At 46.5% G+C, this 20,492-nt stretch overlaps 1 protein-coding gene across 4 annotated transcripts in view; it reads right to left on the reverse strand.

Moving 5' to 3' along the window:
• The window catches only part of EIF2AK3 (eukaryotic translation initiation factor 2 alpha kinase 3), a 394,300-nt gene that overhangs the window by 22,780 nt on the left and 351,028 nt on the right, over nucleotides 1-20,492 (reverse strand). For all 4 annotated transcript variants that reach the window (XM_069632207.1, XM_069632205.1, XM_069632206.1 and 1 more), the window contains one exon: nucleotides 15,811-15,873. In XM_069632207.1, coding sequence (XP_069488308.1) covers nucleotides 15,811-15,873 — 63 coding nt within the window. The remainder of the gene's footprint in view (nucleotides 1-15,810; nucleotides 15,874-20,492) is intronic.

The raw sequence follows: 20,492 nt of genomic DNA on the forward strand, positions 1-20,492 counted from the left end.
GTCCCTTCGAATGGAGGAGAATTTCGGGGCATGCATCCACGCCATCCGCCTCATCTCAGAGCCCAGGCAGAGGCCTCTGTTGGCCGTGTCGATGAGTGAGACCGAGGACTCCATACGATCCTGCACAATCGTGTGGGCCTTTGCCGGCCCCGCCTTAAAGGAGACCTGCCTCTCCAAAGGAAGGTCCATCAGCAACTCCCTGATCTGATGCCACAGCTTCTGTTTGGACAGCTAGAAGGGCGTCAGCATTAGCCTGTCGCAAGTGCAGCCCGGTGTTGAGGAAGCATCCATTGCCGAAAGATTCAAGGGCCTTGTCCTCCTTGAACAACCAGCTGGAGGTGGCCCCGGCTGCAGAAGAAGAGGGCTTTAAATACAAAAATGGTGCCGCCACGACTGAAGAGTGTGGTTCAGGGTGGAATGCCAGGAGTACTGGTTCCCCATCCAATAGGCGAAACCGGCTGTCCAATGTCTTATTTACTTGGGCGTTTGCCCGAGGCTTCTCTCATAGCCAGTGCAAGGACATCTTTCTAGAGGGGGATGTCTGAGGGGCCTATGGAGCAGTGGGCCAGAACATCTGCTAACAGCCCTGGCACGTGGGGGGGCCTGCTCAAGATGAGGGACCCCCCAAAAAAATACAAAAAAATACAACAAAAAAAACAAAAAGCAGCCATGCAATGAAACGCCTTAATTGAAGCAGAAGGCTCCTCATTCTGCGTTTCATCGTTGTCCTCCCCTAGTCAGTTCCCAGAGGCCGACGAGCATCGACAGCCGACTGCGGAAGGGGTGGCGTCGGCTGAGCCGATGGCCCTTGGGGTGGAAGGCTCGTGGGCACCATCGGGACATGGACAGGAGACAAAACATGCTGCAGTACTGGGACCCCCGGAGGAAGGCCCAGGGGATGGGCCTTGGAGGCACAACCTGTGGGACTACTTGCTTGAGGAGGTCCTTGAGGAACCAAAATACTAGAGGGGAGCGCATGAAGATAAGAAAACTACCGTAAAAACGATCCTCACAGGCCGTAGGGTGACGAGAGTGCACATCCCTGTGCTGGGCTGGGCCTTCTGTCCTGGTCATAGCGCTGAGGAACCAGGGAGGGGTATCCAAATGGCTAGGAGGCGTAGATGTACCCCTGCAGAGACTACCCACCTGGGGCCTGACTTTGCTCACCGAAGGAAGAGGACTGGATCTGCCATGTGCTGCCCAATCTGCAGGGGATAGGCCCACCTGGGGGCTGGGATCGGAATCTAAGATAGCAGCCGACAATGTAGGATCCGCCACATGCTTTTCCGCCATATTGGGGACTTGCACCATGCCCTGGGCAGGAGGGCTCTGAAGGCCCCAAACCTTGTGCTGGGACCAACATAGTTGGGGACTGTTTGCACCCCGAGCCAGAAGCAGAAGGGCCGACCTCTGAGATGGCTATGGTAGGCCCTCAGCCAGCAGGCCTGTAGTCAGAACGGCTACTTGTTGATAGGCTGCTGGCTGGAACCGGAGGTCGAAGCCCCTGCACATCGGTCGCGAAGAGGAAGAGCTGGAGCACCCCTCAGTGGACCGCCCAGAAGAGTCTCTCGGGCCCTCGGCTTGGGAGCCGGTGGCCTTGGGTTTGCTGCCAGTACCAGAGTCCAAGGTAACCCTTCCAGCCGGAGGTCCCCGGAAGGTCTCTCTGTGCTGGGGGGCCTTAGAGAACAAACAACTTAACTTCTCCCGACACAAGGTCCTGGCGACAAATTCCTTTAGATGACCAGGTGGGAGAATGGAGGATCTCTCTCCAGCAGGAAAGACAATTCTTCAAGGATTGATGACGAAGAGCTGCAAGCCTCTTACGGGTCCCAGCGATGGTCGGGCCCCGGGCACTCAAGGAAAAGCACTGTGGGCTCCGAAGCCGTGAACAACCAATTGCAGGATGCACTTCTCGTGAAGCCTCCTGCAGAAGACATGTGCCTGGGGAGGCAAGGCACCGAACGTTCCAAAAAGTTGCTGCATGTAGCTGGCTGGTCGGACACCGTCCGTGCGGAAAAAGGGACTGAGTTGAGGCGCCAGAGGGCGGCGCCTCAAGAGTGTTCCCACGCCTAGCGCCGCGCCCCTGCACGCTATGCTAAATTTGAAAAGGTAGCACATTTTTCAGTATCGAAAGGTTCCAGTACCGTCCCCATGTTGGTGGGAAGCCCACAAGAGTCCAGCAAAAAGTGCTAGGGAACTCACAGGTGGAGGATTTCACAAAAGAAGGAAAATGCTGGAGAACAGGAGTTACAGGAAAGAAACTTACTACTTCTCCAGCATTGGATCTTTCATGGATTCACATGCTTTGACTAGACTACACAGCAGTCCTCTTTAGTATATGGCGGTGCAAAGAATAAAGGCCTAGCTACCTGGAACAGGTGCTGCAGGACGGCTCTTCCGCCTTCAGCCTCTGCTACGTCCTGCCCCTCCAGGCAATTGTGCCTCGTGAATGTGTGCGTCACTGCCCAGGTAGCTGTTCTGCATATGTCTGTAAGCAGGACATCCGACCACATGGCCACTGATGCCCCCAAAGCTCTGATGGAATGGGCGTGTGTAGGAGATTTTAGTGGTTTCTTGTGCTCCTCATGGCATTTTGATATCACGGATGTGACCCATCTGGTTATACCTGGTTTGGAGATGGCTTTACCTTTGTTTGATGGGCCAAAAGCCACAAACAGTTGTGGTATATGCCTGAAAGACTTTGTTATATCTAGATAGAATGTCATGGCTCTTTCTAGGTCTAGAGAGTGAAAACCCACTTCAGCTCACGATATTGCTTTTTGAAAATAAGCGGGAAACACAATAGTGGAATGTATGTGAAAGTAAAGTCAGTGGGCACTTTAGGGATAAGGTGTGGGTTTATCTTCAGGATCACTTTGTCTTTAGTAAAATGGAGGAACTGTTAGGAAAGATTTCATTCTTGTGCAATTTTTCCTCCAGTTATGAACCCCACAAACCTTTTGCTTTTGTTTGGCTATCCTTACCTGACTTTTTCCAGTGGAGCTCAGCCTTCAACTGAACTCCACTGGGGTTTTGTTCACTTGTTATGGGGAAACTGGCACGTCCTTCAGGCTGTCAGTACTGGAAAACTATGTTTCGCTTAGTCTTTGACTAGGTTGACATTTCTTGGTAACTTTTTAACAGTGCACACTGTACATTCCAGTACAGTGTGCTGCAGTCGCTCTTTGTTTTATGGCCCTAGACACCTTCAAAGGATTGTTTGGGGATTGCAAGAGTGTGCCTGGGACGAGCTGGTGGCAGCAGTTACTTTTCATAATGTTTTACTTCTCTTTTATCGAGTTAAACCACGTTTAAATGCATTTTGCTGAAGAATGTGGCAAGGTCTGAAGGCCTCGCAGTCTTTTGTTCTGTCCCATGGCCATTTTGTCCCTTGCCTTCACCCAGGTAGAGTAACCCAGGTTGTGCTTATTTGGGCATGCAGCCTCCTGTGAAAACCGATTTCTTCAGCTGGCTTCAGCCGGTCACGTATGTGTGCGCAGGAAGAGTGCTGGGACTGTCTAGTCTCAACACACACTGCTGGTGTCAGGCTGTCTGGAGGGCCTGAATGCCTGAGTCCACCTTGGGCCGTGATTGGCCCATGTCTGGGATGACTGCAAGAGAGCAGATCTTCTATTGGAAGTCCTTGATTTTGGCGTGAAGCTAATCTTGGATAAGAGAAGGGGCTCTAGACAAACCTGGTTGATCATCTGTGTTCTCACCGAACTACAGAAGGAGCCAAGGGTCCTGCACAAAGAAAAAGACTTGTGAAATCGCTGAAGACGCTTTGGAAGGTTTTGGCACCCTTTGCCCTCTGCTGTCCCGGCGGATCCGCTCTCTTCATGTAACCAGAAGGACTGCAAGGCGCTGGGCCCCTTTGGAGTAACGGCAACAACTACTCTCGGCGCACCCTGCTTACCCACCAAACGAGCCCCTTCTGAGGTGTTCCTGTGCCATCCAGAGAACTGTCCAGCTCTACCTCAGGGTATCCCGCAGCTCCGCCGCCGTCTTGAGTGCAGACCCAAGACTTGGGACATTGCAGCAGATATTCTTCATACCTCCTTCGTAAGCTGAGAAAAGGCAACCATCACAGATGATCATTCTCCACTGCAGCCGCTAAAAGCCTTAGCGCAGCGAAACTGCAGGACTCGCACCTACAAGCGACCTCGACTAAACTGGTGAAGTTTGGTCCGGACTGTGTCGAGGAACACTTTCATAACTTACCTGTGGACCCTTGGCACAGACGATACTTACGCACTAGTATCCCTTAAAGGTACTCTAACTTGACTGGGTTAGCCTGCGCTCCCTAGCTAGTCTCACAACTTGAATACTGCTTTGCCGCCAAGGGCAGGGCCAACTCGAATAGTGGGAACTTGTACTTCATTGCCTCAAGCTTCTTCCTGAATTGCTACAGCCCTACAAAGAAGACCTGCTTTTTGTTTCATCTGCGCGATCGTGCGTTTTTACGCACAACTGTACTGTTGAACACAAGGCTCCCCTCTTCTTAAGGTTGGACACGAAAGTTAGGGAACCAACTCTGAAGGATTACCTATTGCCATTTATACACTAAACCTTTCTTTACATTTTGTGGTGGAAGGTTATAACTAAATCGCACTAGAAAATGTAATGTATATATACTGGATAGATTAAGGAATTGTGCAATTGTTTTACTCATTGCTAAAGTTACGTCTGTCTATTTGGTCCGCCCACAAATGTAAAATCTATTTTTCATATGCACTTGACTCAGAGTAATTTGTGGTTTGTTGCTGTGTATGCTCGGTGGGCTTCCGATCACTTTCACCCTTCCTGAGACTTAGTCTTGACCACCTGTCAAGCTACCCAGATTGGTCTGGCTTTCCTAGAAGGTTCCCCTGTTACACTAAACAGAGGATGGCCTCCTAAACTTCTGTCCACCAGGTCAGAGCGGTTCCTTCGACAATGCTTATCCTGCAACAAGTGATGGCCACTAAAAAGGCTACTTTCTGGGAGACATATTTGATATGTGCTTTTGCCAGCAAAAAGTGGCTTCATGCGCCCTGTGTGTACTGTATTGAGGCTCCACTGCGGTGGAACCTTTCCCTGGTGGACAGGTACAAAATAAGCTCTTCATGAAGTGCTCGACAATCCTGTCACTCAATAGTGGAGCAGTCTCTTGATTGTTTATAGAAATAGCTGCTAGATGTACACGGATAGACACGTGACAAAATCCGCTTGCGAGGCTACCGATGTATGGTAGAAGGCGATACAGCAGTATCCGTAGTGGGTCCAGCTGTTGCTGGGCGTACATTTGCCTAATCGGGTCCATTTGCGTTTGTATGATCGGTTGATGGATTCCGCATTAGCTGCTTGCAGGACTTTACTGCATTCATGCAGTATTTCTAACTGGCCGAATTCTGCAAAGTCAGGAGCCACACCAAGTGTTTGAGCGACCCTGTGATGTGGTGGAATATCTGACACACACTGCAACAATAAGTCGGGAGCAGCCCTCAGTGGAATCGGCGGTTCTCAGACATGTGCAAGAGGTCTAGTACCATAATTGTTGAGAACATGCTGGAGCAAGGAGGATAATGCATCAGGGATCAAATGTCATTATCTGGACTGGGGGAAAGGCGTATGTGAATAGGGCCTTCCATGACAGTGTAAAAGCATCTCCCAGGGAATTTGATCGTTTTTTTGCGGACAAGGTTTTTGCATTTGTTGTTCTGCTGAGTTGCAAATAGGTCTATGTGCCCCATTGTTTCAATACTTTAAGCGGTTGGTCGCACAGCTTCCACTCGCGACATTGCTCACCTGTTCTGCCGAGGGTGTCTGCAATCGTATTCTGCACCCCATGTAGGTGAAAAGCTTGTAAATTGAGCTGGCTGGTGTTTGCCCAGTGCCCTAGGTTATGTACTTCTGTAACAGTTCTGGATCAGGTACCTAATTGTTTTCTTATATAGTACATAGTGGTCGTGTTGTCTGTCGATATGTTCACTGTGGATCATTTTAGTATTGGTAGAGTGGCGTAGAGTGCTCAAGCCACAGCTTTCAACTCTGGAACGTTGATCTGTAGGTATGCTTCTTGCTTGGTACATTGCCCATTCACGCACAATTTGTCGAAATCTGCGCCCCATCCCGTAAGGGAAGAGTCCATTACCAGGGTCTTTTGACGTGGCGTTACTTGCAGCATGCAATACTTGGACTAACTGAGGCATACAGTGGACTTCCGTCGTCCCAGGTTGCCTCCACATGCACCATCCTTTGGCAGGGAACACCTGCAGAGGTCTCATGTGCAGCCAGCAATTGGGAATTATGGGTATTCATGACGACACTGTCCCCAGCAATTGCACACAGGTCCTGATGGAGAGCCGCTTGCTTGGTTTGAATGTCACTGCTATTTGAGCAATGGATTTCGCTCTCCTGTGATGGGCAAACTAGTGACCCCTTGGTGTAAAACGCTGCCGCTAAGACGACTACATTGGAGGATGGTTGCATGCAGGATTTTCCACATATAGCGGTTCCCCTCACAAGCCAGTCGTCTAGGTAGGGGTATATGTGATGACCATTCTTTCATAAGTGCGCTGCTACCAGTGCATTTTGTGAAGCTCCTTGGGGCAGACTGGATTCCAAAATGATTAGTGCCCATTATGAACCCTAGACATTTCCTGTGTGTTTTGTTTACCAGGATGTGAATATAAGCATCTTGCACATCCAATTAATCTATGATGAGCATATTGAACCTTTGTTTTGTAATAAACTTGTTTAGGGCGCATAGGTATAGAATTGGACTCCATTTTTCATGCAGCTTTTTCACCACAAAGTGGAGTGCTTTTGACAAGCAGTTTTTGTGCCTCAGCTGATGGATTTTTAGATGAGATTGCATCTGGCGTTTTGGAACTATCTTTGGTAGTTTTCTGCCAAACTCCAGGATGTTGTCTGTGTTAAATTATGTCTAGGACCGATTCGTCCGTTGTAATATTTTTCCACTTCTCTAGATTATGTTGGTAGCTCCCCCCGAACCTAACTTGCGCCTTTGTGGCATTTATTGTGGGTTTGAAGTCATGTCTGTTATTGTTGCCTTCCTCTCGGGGATGAAGACAGCGGCTCTGTATGTTCCTATATCCTTGGTATGACATTCTGAATCCCTAAGAGTAGGAATTATGTTGATAGGATCTGCCTCCTCTTGTAGAGGCTGCTGAGTGACCTGATGCTCTCCGAGATGGATGAAAACCATGTCTTGTCTGCAGAGAAGTGAGCGTCCTTGCTGTGTCGGTGTCCATTTTCAATCGCTTTTAACGACTCATTGATTTTGGAGCCAAATCGCTGTTCTCCCTCAAATGGCATATCTAGCACCTTATTCTGGACATCTGTGCGAAATTCTGTGCAGCGTAACCAACCTCGTCTGCGGTGGAAAACTCCACTACCAATTTGTTTAAATCTGGTTTCTGCAATGTCAACCGCTATGTTGATGTTATGGTTTTGAAGCCTCTTTGGCCTCATGAAGAATGGCTAAGGCTTCCTTACGCTTTTCTGCCAGCAAATGTTCCTGGATGGGTACCAGTTTCTCTCCGTAATACTGGGCCTTGGGATGGGCTTCACCAAGGGATCCCGGCGAAGACAAGACAAACAAGGACCACCCACACCCGGCACAGCAGAAGGTGGACCAAGAAAGAACAAACTATTGTGAGTTAACAAAAAAAGAAGACGGGGCCCATGTTGGATTAAAGGTGTCCCATGTGTCACTTACCAAAGCTGCGATTGCAGGCCATGTTGTAAGATTACCAACATTGGTAGAAAAAGTATCCACTGCCACCAGCCACTCCAATTTGTAACTAAAAAGATACAGGAGAATTGAAAAAGGGACACATTTTCAACACTGCACACAAGGTGGGGTGTGCAGATTTCACAAAATAAAGTGTAGGTAGGATAGAAATAAAACAAAAAGTGTCCCCCTATCCTTGCAAACAGTGGTTATCACAAGGAAAATAAAAGGGATACCTCAAAGAGCTCCCAGCAACACTGCACAGAAAGTGCTGTGTGCTGCAATAGTAAATTGCAGATGCCTTAAAAGAGGGAGGAAAGCATAACTCCCAAACGGTACAATTAAAAGGGTTAAAACAAAGTCCCCAAAAATAAAGTAAAATACTGAATGAGCATGGAAAAATGTTCCCACTCACTCAGGTGAACTCATCAAAAAACCATGAGTCCAGCAAAAAGTGCTGGCGGACTCGCAAAAAGAGAATTCTGTCCGGAAAGGGAATTTCTACCCAACACTGATGACGGATGACCCATCAACGATATTGTGGACGCCTTCAACAACAAAGGTTTTGATCTGCTTCAGTGAGTGATCGTCAATGGTTTCGTTGCACAGTGTACATTCTTGGACATTGGGGCCTTAAGTCTGTGGATGATGGCCAAGTCTGCAGTCGTGCATAGCACTTTAACCGGTGTTGCCGAGATGCTGTTGTCGAAATCGTTCCTTTCAGACCGACTTTATTTTGCAGTTTTGAAAATAGGGTTTTTATGGCCCCTCCTCTGGCCTAGACATCTTTTGGGGCTGAGAGGTAACCTTCTGGGATGTTCTACCGAACTGCCACGCTTTCGGTAGTTGCTGCCTCACATAGGGGGTACTTGCCGTCATTGAGCCAGTACACTAGCCTCCTATGCCTGTGTTTTTGCACTAAAACTGTGGCAAATTTCAGTCATCTGTACTGTGGTTGGGATATAGTCAAATGTATTCTTTATGCCTGTCCCCTTCATACACATTTTACGTGTCACAAGTTACACAAGGTTGAAACAACAATTTCTTAGATCTGCTAGCCATGTTAAGCATACATTTGTAGACTTAACTGATTTCTTTAGTATTTCAATTGACGCTCTCTCTTTGGAGAACGGTAAGAGGAGTCCAGTCAGCACTATGTGTGGTTAGAATCTGGAGGATGGCATTGAGGAGTGGACTGCGTACTCGATGTCCCATTGGATGGGGCTGAATGCACCGATAAGGACATTGATAGACTACAAAACACTGTTTGTGTGTAACCGAGGATTCACTGCCTTACGACAGGCAATATTCAAAGCATGTAAATCCACAAAAGATCCAATGCTGGAGAAGTCTTATTCCGTATACAATCCATGGAAAAGAATGATGGAGATTGTAATGTAAGACCTATGCAGCTTTGTACTGCATGCACTTTATACCCGTGAGATGAAGTGAGATGGTAAGGAATTACTTGATGAATCGTTTAATTATGGAATCATTGGCTTGAAGAAATAGACTTAAAAAATATGCACTTTATTAATTTTACATTGATTTTAGAAATATGAAGTGTTATTGAATTGAGATTAATTGTGTGCGTTGATTGTGAGGTTTGTAATTGAAATTGTTATTAACGTATGCTATTTAACCACAGGTATTTTATTTTTTATTTTATTTATATATTTGTAACGCGCCGGAGCTCGCAAGCATCAGGGCGCGACAAGCACACGAGAGGACAGATCACAGGACAACATAAAAAAGAAAGGACGGGGGACTCAAGGGAGTCCGTGCTGAATATGTAACGGCTTACCGAAAAAGTAACGTTTTCAGCTGCTTCCTAAATAGCAAGTACCTACTTTCACATCTGAGATTGTCAGGCAACTCGTTCCAGAGTGCTATAGCTTTGGTAGGGAAAGCTCTCCCGAGTCCATTAGCTTTGACTTTAGTATGGCTAACTTTAAGTAGCCCTTTTTTTGCTGATCTAAGACAGCGGCTTGGTTCGTACCAGCGAAATTCCTTCTCTATGTATGTGGGGGCCGTGCCATAAAGACAGCGGTGGACCAGTGTCAAGGATTTGAATTTAATGCGCTCCTCAATGGCGAGCCAGTGAAGGCCTCTGCGTTCATGGGTAATATGCTCACGCTTGGACTTCCCGGTGATGGTTCTAACGGCATTGTTTTGGATTATTTGGCATTGTTTAATGCAGGAGTTACTTGAACCGAGCATCAGCGCATTCCCATAGTCCAGTCGGGACAAAATCGTGGCTCTAGCAATAGTGGCGCAATTTGTAGCATTAAGATACGGCCTAATACGGTGTAGTAGGTATCTCGTCCTTGGAATTCCATCCGGGTTGCCAAAGACGAGATACTCATCCCTTTAGGCCCTTTGTTTTGTGTGAAAGCAGGGATCACACAAAACTGTAATCCAACCCCCGGGCTATGTGAGAGGGAGGTCCCTCTTCATGGCCCGGGGGTTGGATTACCTTCAGTTTCACATCGGCGTGCGTAATGCACGCTGACATGAAACTGAAAGTAAATTCACTGTGGCAGCAATTTTCGGATGCCGCGGTGAATTGAGAAGGTAAGATCCCATCTCCCTTGATCTCCGGCTTTATTTCAAGCTGGAGATCGAGGGAGGTGTTGTTGGAAAGGGGAGACTCTCCCCTTTCAAACACCTTTTTTTAATGCATTGCTGGTCGCGGATCGGGCGCAGAGCACCCGATCCGTGGCCAGCAATGCCACTAGACCACCAGGATCTGTTTGTGATGCGGGGGTGGCTTACTAGGTAAGCGGCCCCCTCCTCTACCCCAAGGCCCCAAAGCATTGGGCCACATCTATGGAGACTCCTGGGGTCAGATGGGCGATCATCTGCCCCCAGGGAAGATGTTAGAAAAAGAAAAACTGAAAAGAAAACATATGTAGGGTGGGGGGCCACTAGCCACCAGGAAATTGTGGTCAGGCTCCCCAAAGGACGGGGCCTGCAAGTTAGGCAGGGGCACCTCATGCAGCCCTTCCTAGGAGCCCGAGGGAGGGCTGCATGAGGTGCCCCCCATCCATCTGTGGTGGGTGGAAAGGGCCACCACAAAATGTGGGACAGGCCCCCCAATGGATGGGGCAGTAGGTTTTGGGCACCCTGTGGGCAGATTGGCACACTAATGTGCCCAACTGCCCCAAGCGAAGTTGGGGAAACAAAGAAAAAAAATGAAAATGGTAGGCTGCATTTTAGGGGGTGCTGAGGGGCACCCTAAACCGCCAGGGAATGTTGCAATGTAACAGGTGATAGTATGCAGATAATTGAAGTCATGGCCAATGCTTAGTTGGCTGTTGAATATTAAATATTGCCTGACTATTTGACTGCCTCTCCACGGCTGCTCGGGTGGAGTCATTTGTGGCATGCATTTCCCTCTGCTCAGTAATGCAGCAGATTGTCTCTTTCAACTTCCAGGATTTCGAATCTAACCCCTTAAACCCTCATGTAGAGGGACTGGTTTCCTTGAAAAGCTGTGGCTACTCACACTAAAAAGGGGTCGGATGGCAAAAGGAGTATAATCACAGAGGACATGTGCACCCGTAGGAGAAAGGTGGTCGCAGTGGCTAAGATAGTCAAGAGAGGAAGCAGCACAGAAGGATGTAGCCTGCATTTTGGATCCAGCAGTTCCACCACTGCCTCATATCACTTCCTGCAGACTCAGGCCTCTGGGTATGACAAGAGGGGAAGGCAGGCACATTATTAATTATTGGTCCCTAGCGGAACATTTCCTTAGATCAGCTAAGAATCAAGTATATTTGCCATATTGGTGAAACACTGCTGCCATCTGCTGAGCGTTTGCAGCCAACACCAGTATTTTATTTGTAAGAACAATAGTTTCTGCTTTTTAATTTGGTGCGATATGTACTAGCTTCATTCAGACAAGTCTTCTCATTCACTTTTTTATATTTAAAACTAGTGGAAAAGCATGCGTACACGGGACAAAGTTGTGTTCATTGTATTTACAGAAAGCCTTCTGTATGGGGAAAAAAATAATGTAATTAATTCCTAAGACAATATCTCCCTTCTAGCGGTGAAAACAGGCGAGGCAGACAGTCTCCCGCATCGGACAAAACTGCATTTGTTCTTTCATTACCATAATATGTCAACACTCCTAATCAAGGGAAAATCGCCAGTAACCTACTGCAATATAATAAAATATGTAATTGTCCATTATGCAATTCTGAAAATGTGTCAGTGTGTAGCTGGAACTGCCAGCATCATTAAGGCGAAATATATTGTCATGACTCAAAAGTAGCTCTTGCAAACTCAGATGCCAATCTATTCCATTCCTACTCAATCTTAATCTTAAAGCTCCTAGGCAAATGCCACAATTAGGAGTTACGCTGGGCAGGCGAAGGTGGGAGACAAAACGGGATGATCAAGCACAGGCTGTACACAGGATCCCTAGTGCCAAGAGGGCGAGAGAGCCCCGAGAATACAGGAGCTGTGATGACAGGCAAAATGACGGGGCAGCAGCACGGGAACAGGAAGGTGGCGTTTAAAGTCGCACAGGATGCAAAAGGGGCATAAAGAGAGGGAGCGAATGAAAGCTCCAAGTCCAACCCAGAATAGGGACAGAGATGACAAAACAGCCAGTAGTCCGTCAAACAAAGCCTAGGACAGGAGTGAGGCATGATTCACCCAAGAAGATGGCCAAGCAAGTTCTTTACGCTAGTACTCATTATTTATATTCTAATAATCTCACTTAACAGGCTAGTCGTCTGTTTCCTAGGTACACAAAAAGGGGGTTTGCTCTGAGGTCTGAAGTTCTGGGGTCTACTTATTGACTGCAGTAGGCCTAGGCTTATTTTATTAAGTCACATGCATTCAAGAACACTCTAAATATAGTAGTACTCTGGAAATTGAAAAAAATCAGGCAATAATAGATGTAAATCATACAGCTTTTGTTTTATTTTGCTGTTGAATGCATTTCAAAATCATGCATTTATAATTTTTGTGATTTTGTAGAAAGTAAAAGGTACAGTACATTAAGGGTAGTTAGTCTTTAATCTTCACAAATCCTCAATGTAACTGAGTTAGCAACTGATTTGTAAATATACATTGCTTAAAACATAGTAGTGCTTTAATATCAGTGTGTAACCACCACCTATAGTGACAAGTGATAGTATAGGTACTCAATACAGAACAACCAGGCTGAAAACAGTAAATTGTATAAGACTAGGTGGTATGTAGCCAGGCTAGAGGGTGACCCAACACGTGGTCGACGTCTAGATCTGAATCAAGAGGATGGAGGGACCAGGTTGAGTATGGAGTGCTGGTCCTTAGACGTTTCGGCAAGCTGCCTGCATCTTGGGCCTGGGGGGCGGCAATGCTGGATGGGTCTTAGAATTGCTGTTTCACTGGTGTGTGGCAGGGTCCACAGGCTGTGGTCAGCTTTCACAGTGTCCTCAAGGTGGAGGGGAACTGCAAGTGGATGCTTGATGTGTGGCATCCGTTTGAGGAATGGAGGGGCAAAGATGTGGTAGGTTTCACAAAAATGGTCGCCAGAGGCTGAGATCCTGGAAATGAAGTCCTGGGCAGGAAATGTGTTCTCCTGTAGAGCCGCCCGAGGTCGAAACCGGGGACCATCTTGGAATGGCGTACATCATGTTTTTCCAGGAACTAACAAGAATCAGGAGTGCAGAGCTTTACAGAGGATTGCATTTCTGTTTCCTATACACTTCAAAACCCCCAAGGAAATGTAGCTGTTTGAGCAATTTACCGCTCCAGTATGAAACAATTGCTTTCAATAATTAATTTTATTTTGGGTGCATTTAAGATGGTCTACAATTAACCCAGACACAATTTACAGATAGAAGCTCCTATCTTTCTTGAAATTGTTTTTGCAACTAGTTCGAGTCATACATGTAGATCGATCCAATTTGACATCTAATACTCATAGGGTGAAATAAGTACTGATTTTATCACTCCTTGAAATAAACAGATAAAGAGAACTTCTAGAGTGCAGGCTTAGTGGGTTGATAAAGATTGGAGAGCTGCTAAGAATACATTAATCATGTCTTTAGAGGCATTAATCAGTACAACAGAATGGATATTGCCAGTTGTAGATTAAGGAAAATGAATCCATTTTGAGAAGGAAAATAAACGTACATGAAAAGAATTGGGACATACTCAAGCAAGTTACAGAGGATAATGATTAGCAGCAGTTTCATAATAATGTTATAAAAGGCGCAGGTGTACACTGTTAACAAGAATTGTTCACGACTATGCCAATATCTGCCTGGCTCATTTTAGTAATCTTTACCTTAACAAATGTATTAATCCGGCGAGGTAGAATTCTCTGCTTATCTATTCTACATGCTACCAAAATATGGAATATTTGTTTTTAGCGTGGTGAAAGTAGCTATACTCTGAACTAAGAGAAAGTCGCAGGTAATATTAAAACACCTGCTGATTAGGCTCCAGATATCTGGGTAGCAATTTTTAACCAAGTTTTTATTCATCGATCAAATTAAACAATGATGTTCCTTCGAGTTGACATATGTCCACGATAGTCACTATTTAAACGAGCCCTACATTTTTAGGAGACAAGAGTGACAGTTCAATTATAGGTGGCAGAAAGATTCAAATCATTATGGCGTGCAGAAGATACAGGGATAATTTACAAAGCACTGACACGGCCAAAGAAACTGCTACCTGTACTGTCCGATAATTGTAAGGAATGAAACCTTGTGGTCAACGTTGCTAAAACAGTGGCGATGCTCTGCCACTCCAGTTCCGACAATGAATGTCAGGTTCAATTAGACAGAAACATTATTTGGCACGTAAACTGCTTTGATTATTCTGGCATATGATTCACCAGTGAATGGCTATGCAAACATGACAATGACTGTAGTACCCTTAACTTAGACAGAAGTGCAGGGGTTATCTTAGATGCCTACCATAGTTTCAGACTGTTGAAGTGCAGACTGTTCAAGTTAGATAGAAAATATTTATTGAGTTGAGCACACACCTATTACCAGACAGTTCGGTTTTCAAGGTGCTACATGTTAGGCAAGAATGGATGTAGTAACAGTGTGTGAGACTGCACAACACTTATCTACCTGGTGAATACCCACCTTTTGGTATAGAGCTGTACTACATAAGTTGGTAGTGTGACTGAGCAGCCAGGCCTATCGCAAGAGGGGTAAATGTGAGCTGTACAGCTGTAGCAATGAAATTCGCAAATGCAAGTAGCCAAATGACACTTCTACTCAAGGTTTCAGTTATAGTTATTTAACATCAATTTTTTAAATGTTTGTGAGAATGTGTGAAGGGTATGTGGTGAGTGTTCACACACCAGTGCTACTTTGCAAAGAAGGCACAATGTCCCCTAATAATCACAGACACAAGTGGAGTAAATATTGCATCAAATATAAGGTAGCGCTTTGTGTACATGACTTCGCAAAATTAAATTTATAATTGTTCGTGATGTATTCTAAACCAGGAAGACTTTTTTTCTGGTTCAAAGAAAAGGCAAACTCGATGGTTGCAGTAGTTTCATTTTTTCAATTTTATGTAAAAGCAAAGACCCCTAGCGCGCAGGTTGTTCCCACATGTGAGCCTAAGAAAGGTAATTTAATCTGACAGATGCCCCTTCATTGATCTAACAAAGTTAAGAATGCATGGAAAGCAACTTGCAGAGGTGATCTGTGCAGGGCTATCAAGTTTGAACAAGTCAACAAAAATACACACGCATGAAGACCTGTTCTGTGCATTTATAGTAAAACCACATGTAAAGGAATGAAAAAGTAAGCGTTCAGTAGAGGCTTTACTCATACTGACCACTCTAGTGCTCGCTCTGTAGTATTCAAAAATTATAAAACACCCATCAGTAACCAATAAAATACCATGGCAAGACATTTAATGAAAATCTATTGTTTGCAATCTTTAAACATGTCGGGAGGATTTACAAATCAGCATTTTGTCAATAGAGCAGATTGTCCTACAATATCACCCACAAAATCATTGACCATTTTCTCCTGCAGTCATTGTGTCAACTGTGCTTGTGGAATTGTTTATTCTAGCACCTGTTGGTGAATAGTTACCTCTTGAACATATTGTTGCATGAAGAGAGGGGGAAAATTCAAATTCCTCACATCGGTTAATATCTAAAATAAAAAATAAAAAAGTCAATGCATTGTACTTCTAGTAACATATTTCACATTTGTAATTTGTGTTATGCAAAGGCTCACTAACAACTGGAAACGCAGGAGAAAGCACAGACCACATCACAACAGTGCCAATGATAAAGGTATCTCTACATTGCCAATAGCGTACATTTTTATATAAATTTGTTTTCACATTGCAGTGAGATTTTCATAGATTTATACCACGGAAGATGGTGCAAAATATCAGAGACCAAAGTATGGAGAGTGGCCAAAAGGTCCTTGGACATCCCTGTGGGCTGTAGGCGCCTGTATTGGGGGCTCGTAAGGAGAGGGCGTGGTGGCTGCGCACCTTGCAGAGTTGGCAGCGGATCAGATTCACCATGACCACCTTCTGGGTCTGAAAAAACACAGTCGGGGAAGTAGTCATCCAACAGAGTGGATGCCTGAATTGATGGAGCAGGGGGGTAACACCCTGGGAGGCCTCACCGGGGATACAATGCAGAGCGGGGCAGGCCTGGAAGGCCTAGGGAGAAAATCAACTGCTGGAGGCAATTCTTTTGCCATACTGGATCCTCTAGGGAAGGAGTCAATCACCGGGGTTCCTGGTGATGTAAACATGGGCGGCGCAGCCCCAGCTGTGGCTGACAGAGACCTTGGGGGCAGGGTAACCTTGGAAGGGGCTGTAGTCACTGTGGATATGGTAGCCGTTGTCGTGGATAACGCCGTCGACGGGACGAAAAACTGGCAGCTGGTCTGGATGACCAAGTCTTATGTTTCGTCGACGGATGGTGATCGCTGGCCCTCAGATGAAGGGATCTTCTTCGTGGTTAGTCGCCCCGTCTGACAGATGTCGCATCCACAGCGTTTGTCGACAGGGGAAGTTGGAGCGTAGGACGACTTTGCCTTTTTTTTTTATAACTTCCCCTTGGACGTATCCTCAATGGATCTTGACCTCTTGCCAGAGAGAGCAGTCTTTGGGCCTGCTGGCCCTGGTAGAGGCATGACTGCATACAGACGCCGATTCAGAGGCCCTACCCTCATTGATCCATGCCACCAACCTCCTCTAAAGGTGTCTGTGTGTCCTAGAGGAGCAGGAATGGCAGATTGAACATTCTCCTGTATTATGATCCGAATCAAGGAAGTAGATGCAAGTCAGATAGCGATCTTCTACAAAGATGTTCTTCGGCCCGCATCTCGAACAAGCCCTCAAGAGGCTCTTCTTCGATGTGTCCACATACTTCATGCAGTAGGCCCAAGTCTAGGACAACAGCTCCATACAACTGAGATGGACAATTTTGAGTTGTGAATGATTTAAAAGCCAAAAATAGACAAAATTCAAATCGAGAAATAGAAGAGCGAAACTCGAGTACTCCCGACACTAAAAACGCGCAGTCAAAATCGGAAGATGGCCTCCAGGGGTGGACGGATGTTATTGGATGGGGCAGTATGACCCAAAGTGACAGCAAAACGCTATACAAGCGACATGCAGTCTTTATCTTAAAGCTAAACTGCTTTATATTACTGAGGAATCTCAGCCCAACAATGTGGAATATTCATGTGTATGTGAATCCATGTAAGACGCCATGCTGTAGAAACTAATACTGCACAAGCGTGTGGGCATGCATCTATTTGTTAAAAAGAATAACTGCTTATTAATAGCTCTCGTAGTCATCCAAGCACTTTGTTATGTTACATTATACAGATAACCATGTTGATTTAAATTTTCTAGATGTTCTCTAGGTATGTACCTAGATTTTATTTACACAAATCCTTTAATGTGAACATTTAGTAGCTAGTAAAAACATACTCTGTGGTTTAAGTGTAGAATCAAGACCAGACAAGTTTTCTCTCCTTAAGTTAACCCCTTCAGTGCCAAGGGCAAGCTATCTCGTCCTTGGAATTACTTCCGTAGTGCCAAGGACGAGAAAGCTCGTCCTTTTGGCACCTTGCTTTGTGTGATCCCTGCTACACAAAACTGTAATCCAACCCCCGGGATTTGTGAGGGGGAGGTCCCCCCTCACTGCCAGGGGACTGGATTACCTTCAGTTTCACGTCGGTGTGCATAAAGCACGCGGACGTGAAAGTGAAAGTAATTTTCACTGCAGCAGCCATTTCGGGCTACTGCAGTGAAAACACAAGGCGAGTTTCCACCTTGCTCCCCCTCGATCTCCGGCTGTATTCCAAGCTGGAGATCAAGGGACACCCTTTGTGACAGTATTGCTGGGAGCGGAAAGGGCGCAGAGCGCTCAATCCACGCCCAGCAATGCCCACTAGACACCAGGGATGTCTTTACAGTGCGGGGGGTGGAGGGGCTGCTTACTAGATAAGCAGCCCCCCCCTCCCCCGAGGCCCAAAGCATGGGGGCACATATATAAAGACATCTGGGGCAGACCGGTGACCATCTGATCCCAGGGGTGGGGGCATAAAAAAAAATGAAAATAAAATATGTGATGGAAGGGGGAGGGGGCCCAGGGATTTGTTTTTGGGGAGGGTGTCGTTGGAAAGGGGAGATTCTCCCCTTTCCAACGACACCCTGTTTGCAAGCATTGCTGCCCCCAGATCAGTCGCAGGGCGCTCGATCCAGGGGCAGCAATGGCCACTAGACACCAGGGATGTGTTACAGAGGTATGGGGAGGGGGGCAGCTTACAAGTTAAGCCCCCCCCACCTCTCGTGGCCCCAAAGCATGGGGCCACATGTATGGAAACCCCGGGGGTGGATGGGTGACAAAAATAAACAATTATCATGGCTGGTGTTGGGGGGGTGCCCCCCCACTGGACCACCAGGGAATATTTTTTATGTAAAGTGGTTGTCCCCCCCCCACCCAAAATGGACTTGGGGTCATGTCATGCAGCCCTCCCTAGGGGCAGTTATCGGCTCTTAGGAAGGGGCATGTAACCCCAGGGAGGGCTGCATGAGAACCCCCACTCTTATCTGCCCCCAGGGAGAGATGAATGAGATGCCCCCCTCCTGCATTTGGTGTGGGGGGAGAGGGTCAACCCCCAGTACATTAGAACATGATCTGGTGGTGTAGCGTGCCCCTCAGCCCCCGCTAAAGGGCAGCCTGTTATTTGAATTATTTTCTTTGTTTACCAAACTTGCCTTGGCACAGAGGGGCACATTGGTGTGCCAATATGGCCCCTGGGTGCCCAAACCTTACTGCCCCCACCCACTAGAGGGCCTGGCCCACATTTTTTGGGAGCCCTCCCTCCCCACCCCAAATGGAGGGGGTGGTGGGTGTACTTCACGCAGTAGTTTGTAGGAGGCCCAGGGAGGCCTGCATTAGGTGCCCCCACCACTCATTCTCTCACTAGACTACTATCTCTCAAAAGACTACTAAAGATAGCTGTCTGATTAATTTTTGTTAAAAGTATTCTTCACTGAGTGACGTACACCCCTCCGATTCTATTTTTTAGTCTTTATTGTATTTATGCAATCTTTTTAAAAACCTTTTTTGTATTATTAAAAAATCTATTTTTTGCTAAAAATCATTGCATATGTCTTTCTGTCATTCTAGCTGGTCTTGGGTACTGAAAAACACTGTTATGTGCATGTTAAATTTTGTATGACTAACACTCCAATCTCTTAACTCTCACGTCCGTGTAGAGAGGGGTAATCAATTATCTGTGCTTGTTTGCACCCATTTCTCCTTATACACTCCAATTTGAGAATTGTTCCCCCGGTAACAAAAAATTTGGGAGCTTGCCCCGTTGTTTTATACTGGTTGTCCATATGAACAAAATGTGCTGTGCCAAAAGACCTCAGAGTTAGCCTTTTCCTTTTGGGCCTCCGGTAGGTGCACCAAAAAATGTGAGGTACCGTTTTCATCGGGACATGTGTGGGGACACGGGAAGGTAGGCAATGTATTGTTGGCTGTGTACTTCGGTGGGTGGCCAGAGCGAAATGTCTGAGAATTGTTTTATTTCCAGCCAATATCAGAGACACTTCCATCTGTCCACTCACCGAAACACGTCGCCAACAACAGATGTCATACCTTCTCGCGTTCCCAAGGTGTCCTGACGAAAACGCTACCTCACATATGTGGGTGCACCTACCGGGGCGCATAATGAAAAGGGTATCCCACTGGTAACCCCAAGCCTTTTGGCACAGCACATTTTGTTCATGTTGGCAACCTACAGATTTGGGCCTAGGGTGTCGAAGCCAGCAAGGAAAACAGGGAACCCCATGCATTTCCCAAAAGAGGACACCCGTGGGAATGCACAGAGGTCTGATTTGCGCGAAGGGCCCCAGTTTTGATTAGCCACAATCTCTGACAAAGTAGGATATTTGGTGGGGGAAAACAATGTTCACTTTGTCTGGGGTTTCTGGGTAATAAATTGTGGGCCGATTTACGCAAGTCAGACCTCTGCGGATTCCCATGGGTGTCCTCTTTTGGGAAATGCATGGGGTTCCCCATTTTCCTTGGTGGCTTGGACACCCTAGGCCCATATCTGTATGGTGTGCCCGTCTGGAAAAAGTGTGAAATTCAGCTCTCAGAACAGACTTGGGGGTAAGGGTCTTTTAGGCTTTCCCCTTGGCTCCCAGGTAGGTGCACCCACACATGTGAGGTACCGTTTTCATCAGGACACCTATGGGAACGCGGGAAGGTATGACATTTGTT

The sequence above is a fragment of the Ambystoma mexicanum genome, chromosome 6q, assembly GCF_040938575.1.
Source record: "Ambystoma mexicanum isolate Mex_15411 chromosome 6q, UKY_AmexF1_1, whole genome shotgun sequence".
NCBI classification, from domain to species: domain Eukaryota; kingdom Metazoa; phylum Chordata; class Amphibia; order Caudata; family Ambystomatidae; genus Ambystoma; species Ambystoma mexicanum.